Raw genomic sequence first — 23,694 nt, forward strand, 5'->3', positions numbered from 1 at the left:
ATTGCACATGCATTATTGACCTTCAGTCCTTACACATGGTTGTCTTTACATCGATCTTTGTTATTTGGTTTATCATCAAATTCCTTGATTACAAAACAAATGCATATTTATTCCCTGGAAGCCGGGCTAAAAGAGTAAGCACTGTTACTGCATTCCTGGCATGGGTCAGACCCTCAGTCACTCCTCAGATACTAAATACAGACATTGCCTGTAATCATAAACACCAGGATATATACACATTGGTTTTTAGAAAACTATAATTTCCAATTCATTTTATAATACAAGGAGATGGTTCATAAATCCACTCCTCTCACTATACCCCTTATAGATAATTTTTAAGATTAAAAACAAAATTGTGGTCTAACTCCAAATAAGACCCATCATAATACATCTAAGTATTTTAAGTCTCTTAAATCATCCTTCAGTTTACAGTCTATAGACATCATGCACCACTTTAATTGCAGAACATTTTTTAAATCTCTCTTTTTAAAAGACTTTTAAAAATAGAAATAAAAGAAAACAAAATTTACATAATTTCAATTATCATTTTCAGTAAAACATAGAATTGGTACTTTTATCCCTCTTTTGTTAAGATTTCTTTTTACAACAGATCCATTTACAGACATTATAGACCACAAAAAAAAGAACATGAATAATCATAAACTTGTTAATCTTAAAACATTTCATTAAAATGAAATAAGCATTAAAACATAAAAATTCAATTATAGTAACAACTTGTTTGTCTTGCCTGGGATATATCTTTATCATGACATTACTGTTAATCATACTCAATACCTAATTATTTTTAATCTGAAACTCAATTTTCACAACATTTCACAGTACTGAGACCATGTCAACAGTACAGCATTCGAAATCAAATAATTAAGACTTCTTTTAAAGTCAGTTTTAAACTCATGTCTTGTCAATTATAACTGCTTAGGCTAAATGTCCAAAATCTTAACCCTCTTCTTTGGCAATGAATCCTTATTATCTCATTAGGTTTGCCACTGAAATTATTCAAATTGGTACTATAAGACATTATCAATTTCTTTAAAGCTGTTTTTGAAACAGTTTTACATCCTTTTTTTTTTCTTCACAATAATTTCAACTGCTTATAATTTTGTCACTCTATCCCATCAAATTGTTAGTATGTAGATCCAAAAATATATTATCATTATTGTCTCAGTCCCATTATTATCTCTACTGTTTTGCAGAAACCAAAGTATTATTTTACTAAAATCTCAACCCCTAGGTTGTACAGACAGCCTTATAGCTGCTTTCTCCTTCAACCCTTATTACATAAATTGTATTTCTCTAGACATCTAATGTCATGCATCCATTTAATGGATGAAAAATAAAACTTTTATCAGTTATATTCACTCCTCCCTTTGTTTGCCCACCGGCCTTCCATAAATTTGAGGGGTTTCTCTGCATAATTTACTAGTGACTTTATCAATTTGTCACTTTGTCTTTGCCGTCAAATCTTATAACATTTACGTATCTCATTCTGATCAAACAAAGACAGTGTTTAAATTTAGACCCTCAGTTGAATTTAGACAAGGGTTTTTAACCCATGGACGGCAATCTTCAATTCCACAATTCCAATTTATATAAATATTCTTAAACATACTAATCCAGAGAGTAATTCAAATCAACATCATAAATGACAAAAGTCATAATTACCATTAGCAGACAGAGCTGGATAACCAATCCACTTAATGCTCTTCCCATGTTCTGTATCGTCTTTTCATCAGATTCAATCCGAAATATCAGCTTTTGTAAAGTTTTTAGTTTCACTTAACTCATTTGTAATGAAAAAAACACTCATTCCAGAGGTTAATGACATATACACACACTGAGGACAGAATATCTCCCCAAACTAACACATACCAAACAAAGTTCAGCGACCATTGTCACGTTCACCCTGTTTGGACTTCTGTGTTGCACCATTTCCTGCCACTAGTCTGTCACCATAGTAACTGATCACCTTTATCATCACATTCAGCTGTGTTCAATTACCCACCTAGTTTGTCTGTGTATTTAAGTCCTGTGTTCTCTGTTTAGTATGGTTGTTTCCTGTTTGCCAGTTTGTGGATTTCCTTGCCTGTGGAGTTATTAAAAGACTGTTATTCCTTAATCTTCCTGGTCGTGCATTTGTATACAACCATAGCTGTAACAACCATCACACTCACACTAGACACATGAATATGAACCGCTCATTGTCAAGGTTTGCTTTTGGTTTTAATTCTAAAAATATATTTAAACTTCACATTTTTTTTCCTGTAGGTTTTACTCTTATTTAGTCTCAAAGCATGTCTCTTCACTATAATTTGTTTTTAGAAAAGTCAGCTGGGTTATTTTGGTTCTAACCTCCATTGTTTTAAGCTTTAGCAGGCTGATGACAGACAGAGTTCCATCCTTTCCTCCACCCCAGCAGTCTCTCTCTCTCACTGCACAATTAATCTTTTCGACAGCCTCACAAGTCTGTAACTTAGATAGAATTTCATATTAAATTACTATATAGAACCCTTGGTCATTCACAAAGGTTAAAATGTAAATGTTTAACTTTCAAATAAAACCCATTACCACCATCTAAAATATGTTATGCTAGTAGCCATTTTTGAGGTTATCTTTAGTTTAAATGCTGAATGCACTTAACTTTCTCTTGAATCTGCAAAAGCAGTCTTCATCTTTAACCACCACCATGTCTATGAATTATCCTATGGCATATCTAATGACCTGCAGGAGTAAAAAAGAACTATAATATAGACACATTAGTTCAAAATCCTCACGGATTCAGGGATTCATAGTACTGCTGAATCTGAAACTTCTATACAGTTCTTGCCAATAGAGCAACCAACATCATGTTAATTAATTTTGCTATTGTCTCCCCAGAAGTTATGGACAATCACCTCATGGTCTCAGTCGGCTCTTGAACGCTCATTCCCATCAGCTCTTTATCAATAATCTTCTTTTCCTCAGGGTCTTGTCCCCTGGCGTAGTTGTTTGTCACAATGAAAAACAAGCCATCCTAGGAATGCGGTTTCTGGTGAGTGGTATAGAGGAACATTTTTGGGGCAGACTGCTGTCCTTCTCACAGGTCATCCCCCCCTTAAGGATGCTGCTGGCCTCACAGACATCCGCTCAACTCTCATACCTATCTCACATAAACATCTCCCTTCAGGGTAGATGCCCAGTGGCGGCGTGACCCCCTGCCTTAGGTTGTCCCCTGTCTGGCCAAAGGGGATCTTACCCGTCATTGAGAAATCACCTCGTGCACACTGGTAACCGCGCTTTCCCATAATGAAATCTTTGACAGTTTTCTTCACCTGAATCAGGTGTTTTCTGGAGCTTAGGGAAGTTGCATTCAAGAGCTACCAGAGCCATTGGACTGCCTAATAGTGTTAAAACATGGAGACAGGTTAATGACAGTAGTATGTAATCACTAAAATCCATGAGACATCTTCGAAGCAGCAACATAAAAATGTTGAGAATTTAGTTATCACAATTGTCCATTCAGTGTAATGTTCTGCTACGTCTGTAACCGGAGCCATCGGCCCTGCACATGAGACAGAATGAGACAAAAAAGTTACTGGTCATAGAGTAAATTCATCGAAATAGTCACTTCTATCAATCAAGGTCTGTATTACCATTTTAAAGACCTCTTTATACTCATTGAGTTTTCCTTTAACATTTTTAACAACTAATTGCCCTCTTTATGGCAATCATTTCTTTTAACATCTCTGTGTCCATGATTTTCAACTGAAACACTGTGCTTTTACTATAAATAGCTTGTTATCACTTATGACACAGGCTCAGATAGCAGCTTTTAGCTGACTTTGAATGAGAGAGAAACTCTTGAGGCATTCAGGACTGGTACACTGCATTTTCATAAACTTGTAACATCAAACTTTACCTACATCTTTTAACTCTAGCCCAGTTTAAGACTTTGTCAGAATTGACATTCATTTTCAAATAAACATCTTTGTTTATATTTGTCATTTACACACATATCAGAGAATTTAGAAATTACAAACTTCCAATCAGGGTCTTTGTGACACTGGCAGTCTCATTTTTGCCATTTAAACCCTCTGTCATTTTGACCATCAAAAACCAAATATTTAGAACTTAGAGGTCCTACATCATTTTAGTTATTTACACTACAGTAGGTATGTGCTCATCACAAGAAAACATACTTGAGACTGTTCAAAGATTTTTCCATAAAGTAAAACATTCTTTCAGAAGATCCAATCATCCATATTTTCAACCTCTACTTACTTTTTATATATCTTTGTAACTCACGTTTTAGATTTATTGTCTGTATACATCAACCTGTTTTTGTCCATTCAATATAAAACTTATTATAGATATTTCCTTCAAAAGGAATTCCTTAAGACTACAATCTTATGACCTTATTGTTATCTCTTCTTCTTTCTCAGTTTCACAAGCTCCTTCTCAGACAGAGTGGAAGTCTCTTTTTTGTTTCTTTCTTTCCTTTGTTTACAATATTTGCTAATATGGCCAAGTTTCCCACACTTGTGGCATTTTAACAGATGCTTACAGCATGAACGAGTCAAATGCCCTTTCCTACCACACTGGTAACATTCTATGTCATCTTGTGTATTTGTTTTAGCTTCAACCACAGCAGCAGACTTTGCCTATATTTTGATCCTTGTTAGCTTGTAAATGGCTCCAGCATACAGCACACCATTGAAGCAGGCATTCCCAGTTTGGAATGTGAACAGAGCCACTGATAAGCAGTTCTCTGTATACTTAAGACAATCCGGCTATGGCAGATTCAATCACAATAGCTGAATCATAATCTTCATCATTTTCTCAGAGGCTGAGAGTCTAGTCCACTCTCCGAGCTCAAAAGCAGCCCCCAACTCTGTTTCTCTCAACATTGTCAGAACATCTGACTGGAGCAGCTGAGACAGTCCCCCTGGAAGTGACCACGTTCAGTTCCATGGGGGTCAGATGGAGATTTCTGACTTCGGGATCTGTGTTAGTTTTTGCTTGCATGGTAGGAAGCTCTGGGGTTTCTGTATAAGTTTGAGGGGTAATTGCAGCAGCAACATTCAATAACCTGTGCATCTCAGTGTAAGGGCTATCAATCTGGTTCTCAGTCTGTGGGGCGGGGCCTAAAGCGGACTCTTTAAGTCTCACAAGGAGTTCACAGGCCGCTCTGCGTACATTCACATTCCCACAATAATTATACTCTGACAGAGTCAACAAACTACGTCATTACTTCAGGTTGAATTATTCTGATTGGCTAAGAAAAATAGACAAATTTGGTAATCTTCCACACATAGACAGATAGTCAGAAGCGTATCTCCATTTGTCACAATGCTGACAAGGAGACTCTGGATTTAGGTACTGGATGTCCATGGTGTCTGTCTGTTCTCCAGTTGTCCACCAGTACAAAGGAGAACATGTTCTTTTCTTTCAGTGAGAGGTACAGACAATATTCAAAATTATTTTCTATTGTTTGAAAAGGAAAATAAATGCTTTAACATACGTTGAAGAAGCCATTCAAATAATTTAACAGAAAGATAAATGTTAATTAATAACTTAAAAGATATATATTGAAGCGGCAGTAGATTCCAGAATCCACCCCCTTCAGTTTAAATACACGAGGGCTAACAGGCTCACAAAACAACCCTGGAAACAATCAGGGAACTAATGAACAAAAAAAACTACAAAAGGACTACAAATGAAACAGGGCAGAATGCAACCTAAAAGTCCACATAACAAAAACACATGGTACACAAAACTGGGAATGCACAATAGTAGCATTATATTAGATTTATGTATTAGGTCTTAATATAATAAACCTGCTGCTGTCTGTGTCATTAATGTTAATCAAACAACAAAAGATAAGAGGGAATCACTCACTGCTCTGGACTGAATAATTTTTTTCAGCTTTAATAACAATCAGTTTATTTCTAATTAATACACTGAATTATTACACTTAATACGCTTTGGGCCACCATTGACTTCCATAGTATTTTTTTTATGCAGTTTTCCAATTACAATTATTTCCAATGAAATAATAACCAAATTTTCTGTTTTAATTAAGTTATTCTTATGAACAATTTGTTTCAATGAACTGTTTCATGTCATAATAACAATTTAAAACATGTTCCCTTTCCTTGTGCATTTGATTATTACAGTAGCTTTATTTTCATTTCATCAGTCAAATCCTCTGCACACCATGCCCCGCGGATCATATTACTCCTGGTTCTTGCCTCATTTTATTAGGACAGATTCAGTGTGTTGATAACTTGAGAACCGCTGTGACCGGATCATTGAGTCAGTGAGTTGAACTGTCTCAGTTGCATTCATGTACAATTTGCTGCAGTAATGAGCTCAAATGCACAAATGAGTTATAAACCTAACCCTCAAGAGTAACATTACATTTTAATGGCTAAAGTCTCATTACACTGAATTTAGCACAAACATGCAGTTCAGATTATAAACCCTTCCTAATAATCACACTGATATCACTGTTTGTTTTGTTCTCTACACAGGCTATGTGGGTGTAATCTCACTGGTCAGTCCTGTGAAAGTTTGTCTTCAGCTCTACAGTCATCAAACTCTGTCCTGAAAGAGCTGGACCTGAGTAACAATGACCTGCAGGATTCTGGAGTGAAGCTTCTTTCTGATGGACTGAAGAGTCCAAACTGTCAACTGCAGATACTGAGGTATTTAACACTCTGGAGTCGGAGGTATCGCCGGCGATACCACCTCGGTTTTTTTCTTACCACTGTGAAAGAGACTAAAAATACTGTCAATTTTGCACATACAATTAAGAGTTATACACCATTTGAATCTGTGAAATATCATCTTTTATTTGTGTACACTCAGAGTAAAAACAAAATGTTGTGCTTTTTGCAAAATAAAGAAAACTAACATGATGCGTGATCTCTTGTCTCCCTCTGAACGAAGTCCAATCTGATAGTTCTCAGAAAATGAAGTGTAACTTAGTGAATACTAATCACAAAAAAATTAGACTTATGTCTAAAAAAAACTTTAAAATGTCAGGTTTTAAATCGTGTAAGTCAAATCTAAAACAAATATTCTGTTTATGTAATCTGTATGAAAAGAGAGCCATGTCAGAAGTCCGTGATTCAGCTCATTATCCGCTAATGCGGCCACGTCCATGGAGCGAGCGTTATTCAGACACAAATTCTGAGGCAATACATGCATACATCGTCGCAATCGTGTATTTATTATCTTCAAAAGTGTTTATCTGCATGTTATAGCCATGGTTAGTGATCTCTGGAAGCCTCTGCTAGTTCCTGGAAAGTCACATGGTGCCTGTTCTTCTTTAGGAGGCATTTGTGGACTAAATGTGCACAGACCGCCCTTCGGCTGCAAATATGAATTGAAAACACAGTATCCAGCGCTCACAGTAATGACAATAAATATTGAATAAATATTACTCCTCTGTATAGAAAATTGGCATAAACATATGAGAATCCATCAATATTTCTCCAAATGTGCATGCTTTTAAGCATATTAAGAAATTGCGGTCAATATAAGATTTTAAGAGTAAAACAGAGGTCAAAATGTGAAGCTTGAGTCTTAGATCTTTTTAATGATGTATAGTTTGTCAACTGCACATTAACATTTAGGCTATATAATATAACAAATATAGTAGCCTATATGAAATGCCATAGAGGTAGGAATGTTCAGACGCTTTGCATCACAGAAATACATTGTATTTTAAAGTATATTAAAATAGAAAACCATTATTTGGTTAGAGACTTAAGACTTCTTTTTAAAAAATGTGTCCAATCTTTTGACTGGTATTGTAATTTAACATAGGGCTATACAAAATTTTCTTCACATGATGTGCAATAATACGTGCATGCAAGAGTGGACATTAATCCTGTTATCAGCATGATCACAGAGGGTTTTTTCACATAGCCTACCTGACTGAAAGGCCTCATTATTATGCGGGTCATTATTATGCAGGTCCTTTTGCAGGTCATTATGTGGATCTTTTGTCTTCTCAGGTGTGAATAACAGCATTATTCATGAAGATTCACGCCTCCACGCATACTGTGTTTCTTGACAAAAAGTGTCTTACAAAATTTAAATTAATATATTGTTTTATATGAACACGTAGGCAGGATAATTTTTACATCATTTTGAAGCAAAAACTCTAGTCTACAACCTCCAATACCAAGAAGTCTTGTGAACACAGATTTAATATTATTTTTTTGGCCTTTTTTCAGTGACTTAAGTTTTTTGTTTTTTCAATAACCACGCATAAACATTATTCCTTCAAAAAAACAAACATGTACATACATGTTCCTCACATATTATTGTAGCCTAGTTTGTGCTGAATACAGTGTAATGACACTTTTTCCATTAATATGTTTATGAACAACTGAAAAAAGCACAAATGTCAGGGCATGTCAAAACTTCTCCAAAACTTCCCAAAAATCCTCAGACCTCAGAGGGTTAAGAACATATAAGAGATTTACAGTCAGCCGGTCCTAGTGTTTGTAAATGATCTGACTATTGATGGGTGTATTCTGCTCTCTTTCAGCCTTACTCACTCTAATCTCACTGATCAGTCTTGTGAGAGTTTTTCATCAGTTCTACAATCCTCAAACTCTGTCCTGAAAGAGCTGGACCTGAGTAACAATGACCTGCAGAATTCTGGAGTGAAGCTTCTTTCTGATGGACTGAAGAGTCCAAACTGTCAACTGCAGATACTGAGGTATTTAAGAACATATAAGAGATCACTTACAGTCAGTCGGTCATAGTGTTTGTAGATGATCTGACTGTTGATATGAGATGTTTTGACATGCCCTGACATTTGTGCTTATTACAGCTACTTATAACATGCTATTGGCCAACATGTAATTTTGCTGTATTCTGCACAAACTCTGCTACAGTAATATGTGAGCAAAATGGACGTACATGTTTTTGTTTTTTGTTTTTTATTAGAAAATTAAGGTGACCGGGAGGGGGCATGTTCGGTTCACTTAGTTTTGTCATAGCCATGACATATAAACTCGTGGGAACGTGATAATATGTCGTGGTCACATAATATTAATTTGTGGGAATGTGATAATAAGTCGTGGCCACGAGATCATATGGTGAGGGAACAACATATTTTTCTCATGGCCACGACTTCATTATGTTGAGGGAACGACATCTATTTCTCATGGCCACGAGTTAAATGCGTAAACAACCTGCGCGACTATGGCAACCTGGAATTATCAGAAATGGATAGGCCTATAATAATATTTATTTTTAATTAAGAATGATAAAATAATGGCGGAATTAAGAAATTATTATATTAATACAAATATTATTTGAATGTTGTCTATATAGTCAACATTGCGCGCAATGTAAGCTATAAATAGCCTATTAGACTGTCACGCGCAATGTTGCCAACAGACAGCATTCAAATAAAGTTTATAATTTTTTTTTTTTTTTTTTTTGTAGTTTAAATATTTAATGTTCTTTTTAATGTATAACCTATTAATAATAATAAATTATTCAAACTTCATTCAAATGCTGTCAAGGGCAGGAGGGGCTGCAAATTATAACAGACGCTCATCTTCACATAGGCTAGTCAAATAAATAACGAAGTCGTGGCTACGAGAAAAATATATTGTTCCCTCACCATATGATCTTGAGGCCACGACTTTACATCACGTGGCCACGACTTATTATCACGTTCCCACAAATTAATATCTTGTGGCCACGACAAAACTAAGTGAACCGAACATGTCCCCTCCCGGTCACCGTAGAAAATAGATAATGCATGGTTAGTAAGTTTTTGAAAAAAAAAATGTCACTGCAATAAGGTCATAACACACATACTGAATAGCTGTTCACAAGACTTTTGAGTTATCAATATTGTAGGCTACAATTGTTTTACTACAAAATTATGTGAAAATCATTCTAGCATTCTGCTGCGTTGGAGTGTCCAGTCCTCAGTGTCCCATGATCCTTTAGAAATCATTCTAATATGCTGATTTCAGTTATTATCAATGCTGGAAACCGTTAAACTGAAACCAGTCATGCTCTTCCTCTGAGGTAAATTCTTCCAGCATTATTCCTCACCACGTCTCAAAACGATGGATAGTACATCTGGATAGAATCTGACTTGATGTGTTTTTTTCTTTCGAGTTGATGCAGGCATTGACTCTGTTTGCATGTATTGCTTCAGAATATGCCTTTGAATAGTGCACACTTTCCGTGGGCATAGCTGCATTAGCGGATAATGAGCTGACACGTGAACAACTGACATCTTTCTCTTTTCAAACAGATTAAATAAACAGAATATAGAATATATATCATATATAATATATATTTTCGATTTGACTTACATTATTTAAAACCTGACATTTCAAAGTTTCTTTAGATGTGTCAGTAACACTTTACAATACTGGTGCACTAATATGCATAAATTCATGCTTAACTAATGCACAGATAATCATGTTTTAATGTACGACTCATGAGGAACTAAACCATTAATTAATGATTACTGCATCAGCTACTGATAAAGAGTCTTAAGATTAAGTAATATATGAATTGTTATTAACCCTTTGACGTGGTCACACCGGATCAGTCTTGGCTGGTCCCTGGAGTGTATGATCACACCGGTGTGATTTAAAACGTTTAGTGCATCACATGATCAACTGCCAAATTCAAATGTGCTTTTTTCATAATATTACAAATATGCAAAGTTTTTTTTTTTAACCACATAATGTTTATTTTAGGTTTCAGACATTTAAATTTACATGAGTAGTAACAAAACAATACATTTAGAGTTTGTAGTATACACAATGATGTCTATGGAAGTGGCAATAACAGTCCTTTCCATTATAATTAGATGACACGTCTTATTCATATCAGATACACATTGTTTAAGTAACTTTAAAGTTTACTCTATTCTTCTCCCAGTTCACCGGCTCACTTACTTTTGTTACTATTTCAGGCAAAGTGGATGAATTTGTGCGTTGTAAATCCAACAGGTCTGATTCTCTGTGTGGCGCAAACTAACATGGCATATAGTTAAACTAACACGATCATTATAAAGGTGTTTAATCAACAAAACACATTCACTTGCACATATTTGTAATCAGAATAACAGATATTCCATGCTATAGTCAACAAATTAGTTAATATTTTGAATAAAAAAGAAAAAATGAACTAAAAGCTGATCATCAGTTATTCAGAGCTATTGTGGCTGCGGTGTGTCACGTGACAAGCAATGACACGTCACCATGGAAACAAAATGATACGTTCTAAATAAGGGTCACTTTGAAAAACTCATGCTGGGGAGTCAGTCAGAATATTCTAAGCTTATGTGCGCTAAGGTTAATTAAATGTGTCATAATGTATTAATTCCTTAATAACGTATTTTATTAACTAAAAGTGTAAGTTAATGTGTTAATTACCACAATGGGTTGAAACCATGTACTTCAACTTCCAGCTGTCTGCTTTAATTAATCATTAACAAATGGTTTGCAAATGTATCATTGTGTTATGACTTTACTTGTTGTCTTTACTTGTTAATTGTAACACTTTTGGTTAATAAAATATATTATCAAGGAGTTAATACATTATTACACTTTTAATTCAAAAGAAGTCATATATTACTTAATCTATTAATCATATAGACTCTTTATTAGTTGCTGATGCAGTAATCATTAATTACTGGTGTAGTTCTTCATGAGTCATACATTAAAGTTGCCCTAGAATGCTTTTTCACAAGATGTAATAAGTCTCTGGTGTCCCCTGAATGTGTCTGTGAAGTTTCAGCTTAAAATACCTCATAGATTTTTTTTTTTAATTCAGTTTTTTAATTGCCTATTTTGGGGCATAATTATAAATCCGCCAATTCAGAGCGCGTTCCCTTTAAATGCTCGCGCTCCCCACCCCCAAGCTCGCAACTCTATAATACATTGCATAAACAAAGTTCACACAGCTAATATAACCCTCAAAATGGATCTTTACAAAGTGTTCGTCATGCAGCCTAACCGATTATGTAAGTATAGTATTTATTTGGATGTTTACATTTGATTCTGAATGAGTTTGATAGTGCTCCGTGGCTAAAGCTAACATTACACACTGTTGGAGAGATTTATAAAGAATGAAGTTGTGAATTATACAGACTGCAAGTGTTTAATAATGAAAATAATGACGGCTCTTGTCTCTGTGAATACAGTAAGAAACAATGGTAACTTCAACCACATTTAACAGTACATTAGCAACATGCTAATGAAACATTTAGAAAGACAGTTTACAAATATCACTAAAAATATCATGAGATCATGGATCATGTCAGTTATTATTGCCCCATCTGCCATTTTTCGCTATTGTCCTTGCTTGCTTACCTGCATAAAGTCTGTTGATTCGGCTGTGCTGCTCCAGACGTTAATACTGGCTTGTCTAATGCCTTGAACATGGGCTGGCATATGCAAAAGTTGGGGGCGTACATATTAATGATCCCGACTGTTTCGTCACAGTCGGTGTTATGTTGAGATTCGCCTGTTCTTCGGAGGTCTTTTGCAAAAATCAAATTTACATAAGAAGGAGGAAACAATGGTGTTTGAGACTCACTGTATGTCATTTCCATGTACAGAACTCTAATTATTTAACTATGCCGAGGTAAATTCAATTTTCAATTCTAGGGCACCTTTAACACATGATTATCTGTGCATTAGTTAAGCATGAATTAATGCATATTAGTGCACCCGTATTGTAAAGTGTTATTTCTAATTTACCATTTATTTCTAAAGTATTAGAAAAGGTAGTTTCTACTCAATTGGTGGTTTGTTTGAAACTTTCCAGTCAGGCTTTTTTTAAGAAACTTCATAGTACAGAGTCTGCTCTTTTAAGAGTGTTAAATGAGATTTTATTATCTGTGGATTCTGGTAATTCGGCAGTACTTTTGCTTTTAGATTTAAGTGCAGCATTTGACACGGTAGACCACAGTATTCTTATTTCCCGCCTTGAGCACTACGTAGGTTTAAAGGGCTGTGAACTGGACTGAACTGGTTCAAATCATATTTGAATAATAGGACTTTCTCAGTCTTTGTGGATGGGAGCTCATCCTCCAAATCAGTTTTGACCTGTGGGGTTCCTCAAGGATCTATCCTTGCTCCCATTTTATTTTCTTTATATATGCTCCCTGTCAGAGTCACGCCTTCCCGGACTTCAGTTCCCATGATCCTCCTTGTCTGCACACCTGAACTCACTTCCCTCATCAGCCTTCCCGCTTCTCCTGGATTCCCTGCACCTGTTTATTGTCATTAGCACTCCCTTTAAGTTGGACTCACTCCTAGCACTCCCTGTCTGTTCTTATTGTTAGCATATGTGTGTTGGTTGTATCTTCTCTCCTTCGTTGATTAAATACCCTAATTCTGTGGATGTCCGTGTATTGCCGCATCTCTGCAGCACCACACGTAACAGAAGAACGGACCCAACTGACTGGATATCCACAAGCTCAATATGGGTATTATTCTGGTTCCTGTGCCCCCAAAGAACTGCGGACATCACCTCTCGGCGGAGGACCGCCTCTGGACAGCCAGACAGGACGGCCGCCCGCTGGAGAGGTATGTGGAGGAATTCGCCGAGCTTCCAAGTAAGGTGAATTGGCCAGATGCTATTTTGAACACCTGTTTTCTTAGGGGTCTGGACGAGAACACGATCCGTTATCTTGAACCTGAGTGTCTTTTCTCCCTAGTCGAGTCTATATTAAACTGATTTCTAATCTGAATCTTTTTAAATGGTCAGAGTAGATTGTGTTTCCCTCGTCCAACTCCCTCAGAAATACGGTCGGCCTGGCCAGTTCACCAGCTGCCGATTTCCTCCACATACCACTCCAGTGGGCATTCCCCGGGGCTCCTACCTGATCCTACGCCCAAGCCGTCCAAGAGGAAGTCCTCCAAGAGGTCCAGGCGGGCAAAGAGGGTGGTCGCTGCCTCACCGAAGCCCCCAGTACCAGTGGGACAGTTGATCGAGTACGAGGGGATGTCCTGGACCCCATCTCCAGACCCCACTCCAGTCTTCCTCGATCCCGCTCCTGCCTACCACGAGTCCGCTCCAGGCTTCCTCGAGCCCGCTCCAGGCTTCCACGAGCCCGCTCCAGGCTTCCACGAGCCCGCTCCAGCCTTCACGGAGCCCGCTCCAGTCGCCGCCGAGCCCTCTCCAGCCGTGTGTTGGTTGTATCTTCTCTCCTTCGTTGATTAAATACCCTAATTCTGTGGATGTCTGTGTATTGCCTCATCTCTGCAGCACCACACGTAACACTCCCATTGGGGTCAATTTTTAATAAACACAGAGTGTCATTTCATTGTTATGCGGGCGACACTCAAAGTGATGTGCTTTTTAAGCATAACGATGATCAGAGTTTGAGTGCTTTAACCGCATGTATGTCAGATATATAAAGCTTGGATGTCCATAAATTTCTTAAATTTAAATGAGAGTAAGACTCTAGCTGTCTCTGAAAATACATACCAAGTGTTGGGTAACCTGGCCTCATATGTCAAGCCCTCTGTCAAAAATCTTGGGATTGTTTTTGATTCTGCTCTGAATTTTGATAAACAGGTAAATGCAGTAGTTAAATCTAGCTTCTTTCAGCTAAGACTCCTTGCTGAGGTTAAGAACTTTTTAACATTTGCAGAGTTTGAGAGAGTCTTACATGCTTTTATCTCATCACGACTTGACAACTGCAACTCATTGTACATAGGTATCAGTCAATCCTATATTAATCGCCTACAAATAGTGATCGACCTATATTGATTTTTTAGAACCAATACCGATAATTTGTGTTTATGTGCCCGATAACCGATATGCAGAACCGATATTTATTTACTGTTATACTTCTGTTTTTGACCCGATTACAAGACCACTAAACTGAACAAACAATTTTTTTATATAACAATCACTACCTCCTTGTATTTAAAACAAAACAAATCTTATTTATACACCAATAAATAGGAGTCTGAAAGTGCAAAAAATAAAAAAGTGCACCGAAAAAAATGTTTTAATAAAGCAAAAAAAGTCAAATAAATAAAGCACATAAAAGTAATTCTAACCAATGAAAAAAATAAAATAAAAATCTAAACCACCTGAAAAAATAGTATTGTTATTTTAATGTAGCTTAATACTCCCAGTTTAGCAGAACTAGGCTGTAGTGTCTTTCAGCATTCTGCCCCATAAGCCTGCTTCTTTGTTGTATTGTTAATTTTAATCTTCAAATTACAAAAATAATTTTATTTATAAAAAGCATCAGCAGCAACACTAATGTTAACAATAAGCAAAATAAATGTAGAATGTCTAATGTTTTCAAATGGAGAAAATAAATTAAAGACAGGAGTCATATCAACTTTGCAGAAATGTAATACTTCATTTTAAACTACAGTTTTAGTAGATTTATAAGCTGTTTAATAGGCTAAAGAGTGAAGAATAATTTGCTGGATAATATTCTCTGTAATATTATAATATAACAAACAAAACATTGTATTTTGTTGCATTTCTCAACTGGTATGTTATATCAGAATTATTAATGTTTTTGTCATTCTAGATTATGAAATATCTGCCGACAAAGCGCTGTTTATCTCTGCATTTACACAGAACTATACTGAAAACTGCGATCGCTCGCGGAGATAATAAATAATTAATGTCCATAGAGTTCTATTTGCTTGGATGGCCGTGCTGGAGCATTTCCTAGCCTACATCAACCCGCTGAGTGAACAGAAAATGCAGACGACTTCACAAGACTAATGATGAGCATAGACAACAGAGAGAGAGTTAAATTCAGTGCTTTTATTTCCAACATGTGCTCATTCATGGCTGTTATTTAATTCATGCAAAGTTACATCTGTATTTGGACAGGACTTGACGGATTATCTTACGTGACTCCGTGAGCTTGTCTCTTAGAGACAAGCTGTATAAACTAGCTACACTTCAGGCATTTATGTAACACATCTAATTTGTGCATTAATGGATGTTATGTTAAATAAAGTTTACTAATTACAGTAAAGCAGGTAAGTATACTTTACATGTGCACGCAGTTGTTTCGCCTCCCCTCAGATGCGCTGAAATGGCGATCCTGTGCGCAATTCTCAAAACACCCACAAGATGGCGGTGTTTATCGGTAAATCCGATATTACAAAACCGATTATGGTAAAATGCTTAAAAATATCGGTAATTCGATATATCGGTCGATCTCTACCTACAAACAGTCCAAAATGCAGCTGCTAGACTTCTTACTGGCACCCGCAAATATGAACATATCACGCCAGTCTTACTCTCTTTGCCTTGGCTGCCAGTCTGTTTTAGAATAGAGTTTCAAATTTTACTCTTTGTTTTTAAGGCTTTAAATGGACTAGCACCTTCATATCTTACGGACCTTTTGAGTACAAACGCTCCAGCTAGACAGCTAAAATCATCCAATCAGAATCTCTTACTGGTTCCTAGATCTAGGCTGAAGACAAAAGGTGACCAGGCTTTTGCCATAGCCGGCCCTAAGCTGTGGAACAGCCTACCGCTGTCTATTAGATTAATTTCTTCAAAATCGCTTTTCAAAGCAAAATTAAAAACCTCTTTGAGAAGGCATATAATCAGTGAGTTTCAAATGAGCTTTGCCTATCCATTAATTACAGTATTTGTGTTTTATTTGTCTTATTGTCATTTTATTTTGTCTGTCTTTCTATTTTTGCTTTTTATTGATATTGTTCAGCACAATGGTCAACCACTGTTGTTTTATTGTGCTTTATAAATAAATTGAGATTGAGAAATAAATTGAGATAGACATTTAACAGTTTCAAATGATGTATAACAGCTATCTGTATAACTGTTTTATTCTGAGTCTTTTTTGCACTTATAAGAAAAAAAAGAGAGGTGATATCACCGGCGTGACCACCGACCCCAGGGGGTTAAAAGGTATTAAGAGTTTCTTGTATTTACTAATTTGGGGAATAGACACAGTCTCTATGTAGTGATATCTAGCTGAAAGAGTGTCTATGTGTTGGGATTTATCTGACTTCTGTGACATGAGACAGCTGGCAATGAGCGCGTTTACATGCACATTCATAATGCGATTATACTGGGATTTTGGCAATATTGTGATTAAACTTTACTTCGATTAAAGTAGTGTGATTAAGTTCATAATCATAGTAACCCTAATCAAATTAAACTCTGTGACGTATTCTGATTTTAATCGCAATAAACAGGCATGTAATTGCATTATTCCCGCTCTGACCAAAGTGTGCAAGTGCTCCGACATACACGGATGCCGTGTGTTGTTCACACAACTCATGAATGAACTCTGTGACATTATTCTGAAGTGTTCTCTTGTCCAAATCACTAAACTCTGTCAAAACCGTCATGAGCCGGGTTTGATTATTTCCTTGTTCTCTGCTTTTCTCCCTGTCCTCTATGTTGATTTGTTTCAGCTGTTTGTTATTTCTGTCGTGCTCCCACGTCCGCACCTGTTCTGTGTCTTCATTGATTGTTCTGGCTACTTCTCCCTGCTGTTTGTTTGTGTCTTTGTCGGATGATTATCTCCCTGTGAGTGATGTTCTTCTGTGTATTATCTCAGCAATCATATTACTATTGTTTGTGTAGTACCACTGTCTAAGACCTAGTTCCTGTTGCTGTCTTTTGGTCCATCTCTCTGAGCTCTCTGTCTGCAAGCCTGGTTCCTTCCTTCCGCCAGGCTTCGTGCTCACCATCAACAGCCAGAAGCACATCCAGATCGGCCACTGAGCGCCTGGGCTTCGCAAGCTACCAGCAGCGTGTTAATTCTCTTTTGTTTACCTGTTTACCAGCTGCAGCGTCCCTGTGTGACGACGCCTGGTGGTCTGTTTTTGTTGGACTTAGAACTGTGCTTTGAATAAACTCTGTGAAATTGCTCCTTCGCTTCTGGGTCTTCTGCTGTCACATAACAAAAACAACTTGCCGCACAGTCTCTGCTCCATATCTTCATCCAAACAGGGCAAAGAACGCTGAATAATATCCAGTACGTCCATAAAAATGTATTTTAAATTTGATGTGAGTAGTTAAAAACAGTGGCCTGTAACATGTATACTAAATGCCTATCTGAGTGTGGTATAACCTTATTTATTAGCGAATAATTAGAATAATAAGAATTGCATGTACAGTCAAACCAAAAATTATTCAGACATTTTTTAAATATTTTTACTAGTGTGTGCAGGACACTATAGTTCATTTATGTAAGTGAGGATAGCAAAATAAAGTGTGACATATTATACCCAAAAATTCTTCATACAGTGGACTATCAGTGAAATTGATAAAAATTTGGGACCAAAAATTATTCAGACACTTTGACCTGACCATGTTTTGCTCATGTTATCTGACATAATTAAGATGATTTTTTGAAAGGTTCAAGGTGTCTGAATAAATTTTGGTTTGACTGTAAACTGGAGTGAAGAGTTCTGCTCATGTCATGTAAACACCTTACTGCAATTAAGACCTTACTCTGATTATTAGAAATAATCCCATTTTTGGTGCACATGTGTGACCTTTTGGTTTTTCATTGGCCCGGTTTGTCTCACCCTTCAATAACACGCAACTCAGAATGTAGATGATCTCAGTATTTATTTATCCTGCACAGAGCAGTGGAAGAAAGAGAGAGTAGTGAGTAAAGTTGCTTCAGCTCCATCCACAGCAGTTCTCTCTAGCTCTGCTGCTATCAATATAACAAACAATTTGGCTTCTTAAATTTAATGCTTCGTGATCGTATAGTAATTTTTTCATTATCAAATAGGAATATGCATAGACAGAAAAATTATAATATATTAAATGTAAGATAATAATCATCCATTTTATATTAAACAGAATAAATTAGAAATAACATTTTTTCGTAAAACAACATGCTCTACAAAACAGTAAATTCTTAAATACAAAAAAAATACCTGCACAGAGCAGTGTAAGAAAGAGAGAGTAGTGAGTAAAGTTGCTTCAGCTCCATCTACACGAAACATATTTTACTTGTCAGGGAGCACATGGAAAATGGCGCACATGGAAAGATCGAGTTCATTAAAAACGGAAATAAAACTATCAAATACACTAAAATATGAACAGAAAACACACTCTATAAGTCAACTAGTGTTCAGTGTGTGCAATCCCCTTCGTACATCGTCTAACATTCAACATGAAACTTTTATTTTTAACTTTTACTACGGAGCTGCAGCAGAAACGACTCACCCACAGCAGTTCTCTCTAGCTCTGCTGCAGATCGGTCAAACTCAGTGGTCTATAGCGCCACCAGCGCAGCCAATAGAAAGCATGACATTACAGCAGGATTTATTTAAAGAACCCTTGAACTATGATATTTATCCCGTTACACATGTATATGTAGTCAATGGTCAATTTAGCTGGTCTGTCTGCTTCCTGACTTGGGCTCCAGTTAGTTAAGGTACAGCTCTAAGACTATGTGCCATATTACAAGAGAGAAGAGTGGCACCATCACAGGAGGGATGAATACTATCTCCTATCTCCATCTCTTTTCAATAGGTCAGGTCTACCACAAAAACTTTTCCAATTGTCTGTTAACCCTATATTATTGTATGGACACCACTGAGATAGCCAGCCATTGAGTGATGACAGTGTCTCATCACTCCGACAAACAGGAAAAGGGCCAGAGAAAATTACTGTCTGACATGGTACATGCAAGTTCACACATCTCTTTAATGTTCATTTCAGTGATCTCCGACTGGTTAGTTCACCGAAAAATGAAATGTCATTAATTACTCACACTTATGTCATCGCAAATCTGCAAGACCTTCATTTATCTTAAGAATACAAATTAAGATATTTTTTCATGAAATCTGAAATTACCACACCAGAACACTGACTCTGTATTGGCTGGCTCCTGTGTCACATGCATGAATCGTGGTGCTCACGTGTTCTTTGTTCTTTGACATTTTGAACTATGAACAAATGAACGGAATGGAATTTGTTGGTTGCTCTTCTGATCACAGCTTGTTTTATAGATTATTTCGATCAGGTGATAAAGCCGAAGGGATGTACATCTGTTCATATACTATAATTCATTGAATGATTTTCTTTCCACATGCTTTCATGAGAATGATGGTTTTTGCTGTGTGTGACTGTGATGAAGACGAGCCCACCAGCTCGCCTTCGGGGAGGAAATGTGAGTCCGTGAGGGGATGTAAAAAAAAGGATGGCTCACTCGCAGAAGCACTTTTGTGCAAAGTGCAGTTTATTTACAGTGCCAAAAAGTTAGTCCACAGTGAAGAATATATACAAGTGTCCACAAAAATGACAAAAATACCAAAAACAAACAAAAAGGGAAAATAAACCAGAAAACAATCCAGCAACGATATATACAAGCAATAAACAGGTATCCACAATATACAAAAGGGGTTTAGGGTTGGGGTTTAGGGTTGGGGTTTAGGGTTGGGGTTTACTCGAGGCACCACGGTAGCACTCTTGCATCGACTTGGTAAACAAGTACTGTCATTAGGTTTGGCCCGGCTTATATAGGCCAAACCCCGCCCCTTTTGGGCCACCCCATCTTTGGGTACATATAACATGTAATACACATCCAAAATACTTAATCTATTTAATATTCAATATGATAACCAACAATTATTAATTCCTAAATATATATATATATATATATATATATATATTACTAATAAACACATAATCCATTCACACATAATACACTTAACACATAATCTGGACATTTAAATACCCAGTCAAGCACCCATTCACATTAGACAATGGTTTCGTCAGCTTCCGGTTGCGCTGCGCCGGCGCGACCAGGCCGTGACGTCATAAGCGGCCGTCGCTCGATCGTTCGGTTTGGCCAGCGCAGCGTTTCCCACCAGAAGACTGACTACGCCCACATCGACAAACAGCACAGAGATGAAACAAGACGACAAGTGCAGTTTAGGTGTATGAAATGACCGGGAAATGAATATGGAATGGATGGCGGGAAGAGAGTGGAGAAATGGGAGAATGTCCATGTGCTATCGGGATTGCGTGTGCACCCGCTACTCTCTTATTTGTTGTAAAAGTCAGATGTATCCAACTATATGTTCAAATAAAGATTTTGCAAGAAACTGCAAGATTTTGATTTTAATATTTGCTTGCATCAATTAATGTTTTCTGTATGTTTAAGAAAATATATTTACACAATTATGTCTGCACACTGAGGACAAGTATATAATTTGCAAGTTATGCAAATGAAATTTCCATTAAAGGTCTAATTGTTATATTATTAATTTCTGTGAAGCTGCTTTGAGATCATGTGCATTAAGAAAAGTACCATATATAAAAAATTACTTTATTTAAAATTTAAATAGATCTTGCTTAAGGAAATTCAGCAAGCTTTAAAGTTTAACTCTTTAAATAAAACCTTTGTGAGAAGTGAATTGGCACTGAATTGAACTGAATTTCAATAGTATTTATATATGGTATTCGGTGTCTGTCCTTGATATAGCATATGGTGAAAATGTTCAGTTTTACCTCGACATGAACATTGGGGGCAAATTGAGGCAAGAAGCAACTTATTTATTTTAGTTTTTACTACAGTAAACTGCGGGTATTGCAGTATAATATAGTTTAAAGGAAACTTAGTACAGTATTGGGTAACGTAATTTGTTTATATTACTATAGTTGTTATATTACCAAAGCAATAGCCTATAGAATTACCACAACAAATTAATTCAAGTACTTTACTATAGTATGGTTCAAAAACACTATAGTAGCCTATTTACTATAAATTACTACAGTATTTTTTCACCTGGAGGGCTACAAGAATTATCATTAGTCAAATAGTTTAAGGCTAGATATTTCGCCTTTATGTGCTACAAGTCTTGTATAATTTTGCTCTTCAATATGAATAACGCAGAAGAACACAACCAATGCCACGTGATTAACAGCCTATTTTATTTAAACTCTCGCATGCCAAATTTCACATGCATAGTGTAAACCTTTGTCATAAAAGCTATTAAAGTGATATACTGCACTATAGTCAACAGACAAGCAGAGAAAGCCGAATACGTAGGCCAGACAGTGCTTGTGATTTATAATTAACTTTAATTGTAAGTGTAATTGTTTTTTATAGGCTATCAACCACACAGAAACACGACTGCCTCTGCGTATATTGTATATATTGTACAAATTAAATATTAATGAAAAAACTATTTGAAATTTGAAAAAATAATTCGCTGTGCCATACTGGTACAAATCAGTGAGTTTTTGATTGACAGCTTTTTGACCTGAAAGTGAACATTTCATTACGTTTTAAAGTGTGTGTGTGAGAATCTGCAAGCGCCTTCATATTTTTAGTAACAAAGTTAGAAATGTTGTTTTTAAATTTTTATTTTTATATTCATTCTTTCACTACTTTGTAGTGTTACGACCCTGTCTTGTTCTTCTTCACCTGGTGGCGGCAGTGTGGTGTCTGGATGTGACATCAATGTCAAATTGGGTAATTTATGGGTGGAGAGTATAAATATCTGGCTGTTCTACTCAACAGTACTTCCTCTGGTAGAATGGGTTTCTCCAGAGAAATCATTTGCTCCAACATGCTTTCGTTTTGTTCTTTATTACTTCCCAACTTTTCTTACCCATTGGATTCTTATTTTCTTTTGTTTATTTAATCCCCTAGACATTGTGCTATTTTGTTTGGAACAGTCAATTTTGTAATAAACATGGCAATTCAAAGAACTCATTTGTTTGTGTGATCCTCTTAACTCCCTCGGGTCGGCGGTCACGCCGGCGATACTACCTCGGTTTTTTTCTTACCAGTGTGAAAGAGACTCAAAATACTCCGTCAATGTTGCACATACAATTAAGAGTTATACACCATTTTAATCTGTGGAATATCTTCTTTTATTTGTGTACACTCAGAGTAAAAACAAAATGTTGTGCTTTTTGCAAAATAAAGAAAACTAACATGATGCGTGATCTGTCATCTCCCTCTGAACGAAGTCCAATCTGATAGTTCTCAGAAAATGAACTGTAACTTAGTGAATACTAATCACAAAAAAATTAGACTTATGTCTAAAGAAACGTTGAAATGTCAGGTTTTAAATCGTCTGTGTTTATGTAATCTGTATGAAAAGAGACACATGTCAGAAGTCCGTGATTCAGCTCATTATCCACTAATGCGGCCACGCCCACGGAGCGAGCGCTATTCAGACGCAAATTCTGAGGCAATACATGTATACATCGTCTCAATCGTGTATTTATTGTCTTGAAAGGTGTTTATCTGTATGTTAAAGCCATGGTTAGAGACCTCTGGAAGACATGCCGTTAGTTCCTGGAATGTCCTGTTCTTCTTTAGATTAATTTCTGGACTAAAGGTGCACAGAGCGCCCTCCGGCTGCAAGTATGAATTGAAAACACAGTTCATAGTGATGGCAATAAATATTGAATAAATATTACTCCTCTGTATAGAAAATTGACATAAACATATGAGAATCCATCAATATTTCTCCAAATGTGCATGCTTTTATGCTAAAAGGCTATATGAAATGCCATAGAGGTAACATGAATGTTCAGACGCTTTGCATCACAGAAATACATTATATTTTAAAGTATATAATAGAATACCATTATTTTAAATTGTAATAATATTTCACAGTATTTCTGTTTTTTCTGTATGTTTGATATACACCATGATGAGCTTGAGACATGATCACAGAGGGT

At 36.4% G+C, this 23,694-nt stretch overlaps 1 protein-coding gene across 1 annotated transcript in view; it reads left to right on the top strand.

The window, feature by feature from the left end:
- LOC127507988 (ribonuclease inhibitor-like) overlaps nucleotides 1-23,694 on the top strand; it is a 138,835-nt gene that overhangs the window by 46,453 nt on the left and 68,688 nt on the right. Inside the window, exons 3-4 of the mRNA XM_051885408.1 lie at nucleotides 6,531-6,704; nucleotides 8,561-8,734. Coding sequence (XP_051741368.1) covers nucleotides 6,531-6,704; nucleotides 8,561-8,734 — 348 coding nt within the window. The remainder of the gene's footprint in view (nucleotides 1-6,530; nucleotides 6,705-8,560; nucleotides 8,735-23,694) is intronic.

The sequence above is a fragment of the Ctenopharyngodon idella genome, chromosome 3 (genome assembly GCF_019924925.1).
Source record: "Ctenopharyngodon idella isolate HZGC_01 chromosome 3, HZGC01, whole genome shotgun sequence".
NCBI classification, from domain to species: Eukaryota; Metazoa; Chordata; class Actinopteri; order Cypriniformes; family Xenocyprididae; genus Ctenopharyngodon; species Ctenopharyngodon idella.